At 57.6% G+C, this 5,846-nt stretch overlaps 1 protein-coding gene across 1 annotated transcript; it reads right to left on the bottom strand.

Moving 5' to 3' along the window:
• Positions 1 to 7: 7 nt before the first annotated feature.
• LOC104917122 (IgGFc-binding protein-like) lies at positions 8 to 4,813 on the bottom strand (the record flags this gene model as incomplete). The annotated part of the gene is made up of 4 exons (XM_010728237.3): positions 4,190 to 4,813; positions 2,661 to 3,225; positions 1,070 to 1,662; positions 8 to 425 (listed from the first exon to the last, which is right to left on the bottom strand). Coding segments are annotated over exons 1-4 (1,948 nt in total), but the record flags the coding sequence as incomplete, so codon positions are not given.
• Positions 4,814 to 5,846: the final 1,033 nt, after the last annotated feature.

The raw sequence follows: 5,846 nt of genomic DNA, 5'->3' as shown, positions 1-5,846 counted from the left end.
CCCTCACCGTCTTTCCCGCACGTCTCCATCACGCAGCTCTCCATGTAATCCCTGGGTGTCACCACCCCGTGACACCCCCCAAACGGCCCCTTTGCATCCTCCAGGACCTCGCAACCGCTCTTCACCACTTGGGGACAGGGTGACCAAGGCGACCCGTGGTTGCACCCTTGGGTGGGGATCCCCCATTTATCCCCGAGCTGCTGCGGCTCTGTCACATCGTTGGCGACGTCCCCATCGAAATCACCGCAGAGACCACCGGTGTGACCCTGGTAGTTGCTGGACAACGACACCAGGACGTAGGTGGCACCATCGTAGAGCAGCTTCAGACCATCCCGGGTCCTCAGCACTCGGTGGATGCCCTCCTGTGTCACCGTCACCGCATCCGAGTCGATGGAAACAGGGAGGAGGTGACGCTCTCCATCCACCTGCAGACAGGAGAAGGGGTGAAAATCGGGTTGCTGAGCCTGCTTGAACCCCCCGAAATCGGGGTTGCCGTGCAGAATGGGGGGCTGCGTGCGTTGCTTTGCGGCCCAGGATGGTTCTGCATGCAGAATGGGGGTTGCACGCCATCTTCGCAGCAAGAAATGGGCTCTGCGGGCTTTGCTTTGCACCCTGAAATGAGTCTGCACCCCAAAATGGGGCTTGCGTGCTCTGATTTGCACCCCAGGATGGTTTTGCAATCCAAAATTGGGGCTGTGTGCTCTGCTTGGCACACCAGGATGGCTTTGCGTGCAGAACGGGGGTTGCACGCATTGCTTTGCAATCCAAAATTGGGCTTGCGTGCGTTGCTTTGCACACCAGGATGGCTTTGCATGCAAATTTGGGGTTGCACACGTGGCTTTGCAATCCAGAATTGGGCTTGCATGCTCTGCTTTGCACGGCAGGATGGTTTTGCATGCAGATCGGGGGTTGCACGCATTGCTCTGCACAGCAGGATGGTTTTAAATGCAGAGTGGGGGGCTGCGCGTGCGCCCTGGCAAGCAAGAAATGGGCTCAGCTCTCTGCTGAGATGAGTTTGCACCCCAAAACCCCCTTTCCAAACCAGACCCCCACTGCGCCCCGCACTCACCTTCACCTCCCCTTGCACGCCCCGCTGCAACCTGATGGTGACGCCGTGCACCGTGACCAGCAGCTGCCTCACCAGGGGCTCTGCTCCGCTCATCTCCTTCTGCACCCTCACCAGGAACGGCTGCAACCCTTCCTCCTCTCCAGCTGCAGCCAACGTGTAGGTACAAGTCCCAGCAAAATACAACAGCGCTCCATCGAAAGTCCGGAAAGTGGTGGCACCCAACACCTCGCAACGCCCGCAGCCATCGGGGTAACAACCCCTCACTCCATCCTGCACCATGCACGCTTCGTTTGCACCGCAGCTGGCCGGCTCGCATTGCACCTCGCCGTTCCCTTTGCAAACGCAGCGCTCGCTGCAACGTTCGCAGGGATAAAACTCCTCACCCCGTTGCAAATAACGACCGTCGCGCAAACAGCCGCATTGAGGAGCCGGGACGCAGCTTTCGCCGCTTTGCAAGAAGCCGGAGTTGCAAAAACAGCCTTCTGTGCACGGGGAGGAAGGGTCGCAGCCGTCGTCTTGCTCCTGGTTGGAGCAGCTGGAGGAGCAGGCGCGGCCGCAGAGCTCGTAGTGCTGGTTGAGAGGGCACACGGGGCCTGCAGAAATAGGGGAGAGGGTAGAAAAGATGGGGGGGGTTTTGCAAAGTTGCAGGGGGACCCGCGCGCGCACGCAGCGGCTGCGGGGTGCGAAGCAGGAAGGTTTGGTGCCTGCAAGGCGCAGAACCTTCCTGCGGTTGCAAAACCACAACGCAGTTGCAAAAGCTTCCTGCGGTTGCAAAGGCAGAATGCGATCGCAAAAGCTTCCTGCAGCTCCTGCAGGAGCCCCAACCCCTCCATGCATGCAGACCCCAAAACCTCCGAGCAAACCCAAATCCCTCCATGATGCAGACCCCAAAACCTCCGAGCAAACCCAAAGCCTTCCACGCATCCAGACCCCAAAACCTCCAAGCAATCCCAAATCCCTCCATGATGCAGACCCCAAAACCTCCGAGCAAACCCAAAGCCTTTCACGCATCCAGACCCCAAAACCTCCAAGCAATCCCAAATCCCTCCATGATGCAGACCCCAAAACCTCCGAGCAAACCCGAAGTCTTTCATGCATCCAGACCCCAAAACCTCCAAGCAAACCCAAATCCCTCCATGCAAGCAAGCCCCAAAACCTCCAAGCAGATTCCAGGTCTTCCATGCGTGCATGCAGACCCCAAAACCTCCAAGCAAACCCAAAGCTTTCCAAGCAAACCCAAAGCCTTCCATGCATGCAGACCCCAAAACCTCCAAGCAAACCCAAAGCCTTCCAAGCAAACCCAAAGCCTTCCATGCATGCAGACCCCAAAACCTCCAAGCAAACTGAAACCCTTCTGTGCAATCTGGAAGCACCTCATGCACGCATGCAACCCCCTCCAAGCAAACCCAAAGCCTTCCACGCATCCAGACCCCAAAACCTCCAAGCAAACCCAAAGCCTTCCATGCATGCAGACCCCAAAACCTCCAAGCAAACCCAAACCCTTCTGTGCAATCTGGAAGCACCTCATGCCACGCCGTGCCACCCCCTCCAAGCAAACCACCCCCCCCCCACACCCCAGCCCCCAACTCACTGCAGAAGGCCGTGGTGCGCCAGGGCTCGATGCTGACCCTCTGGCTCTGACAGGCGGTGACGTAAGCGCTGACAGCCCTGCACACCACCTCCTGGTGACCCTTATAGAGGCAGACATCGAAGAGGCAGTCCTCAAAGTACGGCGCGGGGTCGATGACGCCGTGGCAGTTTGCAAAGGGCCCCTTCTGCTTCACCAGCAGCCCGCAGTGCTTGTCGCCGCGGTAGATGCGCTTCTCCGCTTCGCTGCAAACCCTGCAGTTCCCGCTGCATGCCGCGTTGCAACCGGGGACGTCGGCCACTTTCCAGGAGTTTCCAAAGGTGTTTTCATCCGTGGCTAATTGGCCGTTGGGCAACGAGAAGTCATTGGCCGGGTCGCCGTCGGCGTTGCCGCACAGACCGCAGACGGAGCGGGCGTAGGTGCTGGGGAGGAAGACGCGGGCGTAGCTGTGCCAGTCGAAGGTGACGGCGAGGCCGAAGTCAGTCTGGAGGAAGGCGTGGTCGCCGCTGGCGTAGGCGTAAAGTTGGTGGCTGTGGCGGAAGGGGAGATCCACCAGGATGCCGTTCACCTGGAGGGGTGGTGGAGGAAGGGCGTGATGATGAGCAAGGAGGTTGCGACCCAGCCAGGTGTCGTGCAGTGGGATTTAAACCCAAGTAGGGGGTCTCACAAAGACCTGGAGATCCATCCATCCATGGTGCAAACACCTTGCAACCCACCCAGATGTCGTGCAGTGGGCTTTAAACCTAAGTAGGGGTCTCACCAAGACCTGGAGACCCATCCATCCATGGTGCAAACACCTTGCAACCCACCCCCATGTCATGCAGTGGGCTTTAAACCCAAGTAGGGGTCTCACAAAGACCTGGAGACCCACCCAGATGTCGTGCAGTGGGATTTAAACCCAAGTAGGAGTCTCACAAAGACCTGGAGATCCACCCAGATGTTGTGCAGTGGGATTTAAACCCAAGTAGGGGATCTCACAAAGACCTGGAGACCCACCCAGATGCCATGCAATGAGGTTGAAACCCATCCAGATGTCTCACCAAGACCTGGAGACCCACCCAGATGTCGTGCAGTGGGCTTTAAACCCAAGTAGGGGTCTCACAAAGACCTGGAGACCCATCCATCCATGCTGCAAACGCCTTGCAACCCACCCAGATGTCGTGCAGTGGGCTTTAAACCCAAGTAGGGGGTCTCACAAAGACCTGGAGATCCACCCAGATGTTGTGCAGTGGGCTTTAAATCCAAGTAGGGGTCTCACAAAGACCTGGAGACCCACCCAGATGCCATGCAATGAGGTTGCAACCCATCCAGATGCCTCACAAAGTCCCTGCAGCCCACCTGGACGTCTCACAAAGACCCTGCAGCCCACCTGGACGTCTCACAAAGTCCCTGCAGCCCAACCAGATGCCTCGAAAAGCCTTGCAGCCCATCCAGATGTCACGCAATGAGGTCGTAACCCAACCCTCAAGAAACCTTTGGAACCCTTCCCTTCCCTTTTTTCCCCTCCCCTTCTTCCTCCCCTCCCCCAGTACCTTCAGTTTCTTGGGCTCCGCCTGGCTGAGGCTGAGGGTGACGTTGTAGACCTTCAAGGTGACCTCTTTGGTGTAGGACACCACTTGGCTGCCCCGATGGTTGTTCTCCACGGTGACACTGAAGGGGACGAGCGTGGGGTCGGGCGAGCAGAGGGCAGCAAACTGATAAACGCACGTCCCCATGAAGTCGTACCGCCGGCTGTCGAAGGTGGTGTAGTGGGGATCCCCAGTGGCCACGCAGACGAACCGCTCTACGGCCACGCATTGCCTCACGCCCTTCACCACCTGGCACTGCTCGCCCGCTCTGCAGCTGCTCTCGTTGCAAACCACCATCCCCAACGTGGCGTCGCATCGGCAGCGCGAGTGGCACATCTCATCTGCCCAAAACTCCTCGCCCGGAGCGTGGTAGAGACCGTCGTGGGTGCAACCACAGCTGGAGGTCGGAACGCACTGAGCTCCGCTGAGGACGTAGCCTGGGTCGCAAGCACAGCTTTCCACGCAGGGTTGGGTGCAAGATTTGGGGGCGTCGGGGTTGGTGCAGGTAGCGGGGCAGGCGCTGCCGCAGGGTTCGTAGTGGCTGTGCTCGGGGCAGGGCAATGCTGCAAAAGGAGAGGAAGGGGGGGGGTTGCAAAAGGGGGCAGGAATGAGGCAGGGGTGCAAAAGGGGGCAGGAATGAGGCAGGGGTGCAAAAGGGGGCAGGAATGAGGCAGGGGTGCAAAAGGGTTTGCAGAAATGGGGCAGGGGTGCAAAAGGGGGCAGGAATGAGGAAGGGGTGCAAAAGGGTTTGCAGAAATGAGGCAGAGGTGCAAAAGGGAGCAGAAATGAGGAAGGGTTGCAAAAGGGTTTGCAGACTTCAAGTTTGCACTTTTTTTTTTTTAATGCAGCGTGGGTTTTGTGTGCAAAATGCTTGTTGCAGTTGCAGGGTGCAGATTCTGTCCTCAAGGCATGCAAAATAACGCAGTTGCATGGTGCAATGCCTCGAGGGCAGGTACTGCACCGTGCAAATGCACCGAGCATTTTGCATGCAATATCCTGGGGGTGGATGCTGGGTGCAAAAATGCTCGGTGTGGTTGCAGCGTGGTGCAATATCTGTCCTCGAGGCATTGCACTGTGCAAATTATTTTGCATGCAGCAGCCCAAGGAGGGATGCTGGGTGCAAAAATGCTCGGTGCAATATCTGTCCTTGAAGCGTTGCACCGTGCAACTGCATTATTTTGCATGCAGCAGCCCAAGGACGGATGATGGGTGCAAAATGCTCGGTGCAAAATGCTTGGTGCAATATCTGTCCTCCAGGCATTGCACTGTGCAAATTATTTTGCATGCAGCAGCCCAAGGATGGATGCTGGGTGCAAAAATGCTCGATGCAATATCTGTCCTCGAGGCATTGGACTGTGCAAATTATTTTGCATGCAGCAGCCCAAGGATGGATTTTGCTGGGTGCAAAAATGCTCGGTGCATTTGCACGTTGCAATATCTGTCCTGGGGCCATCGCAGATGCACACAGCACTTTGCTTGCAGCAGCCTAGGGATGGATACTGGGCCGTGCAAACCCACGCAGCCCTTCGCGTCCTGAAAACCGATTTCACACCAGGCAAACGCACCGTGCAAACAGAGTGCTTTGCATGCAGCCACCCACGCGTGGATAGCAACCCCCCCC

Source organism: Meleagris gallopavo, unplaced genomic scaffold, assembly GCF_000146605.3.
Source record: "Meleagris gallopavo isolate NT-WF06-2002-E0010 breed Aviagen turkey brand Nicholas breeding stock unplaced genomic scaffold, Turkey_5.1 ChrUn_random_7180001955856, whole genome shotgun sequence".
NCBI lineage: Eukaryota > Metazoa > Chordata > Aves > Galliformes > Phasianidae > Meleagris > Meleagris gallopavo.
The sequence above is the reverse complement of the archived record's forward strand: the minus strand, read 5'-3'. Positions and strand labels throughout refer to the sequence as shown.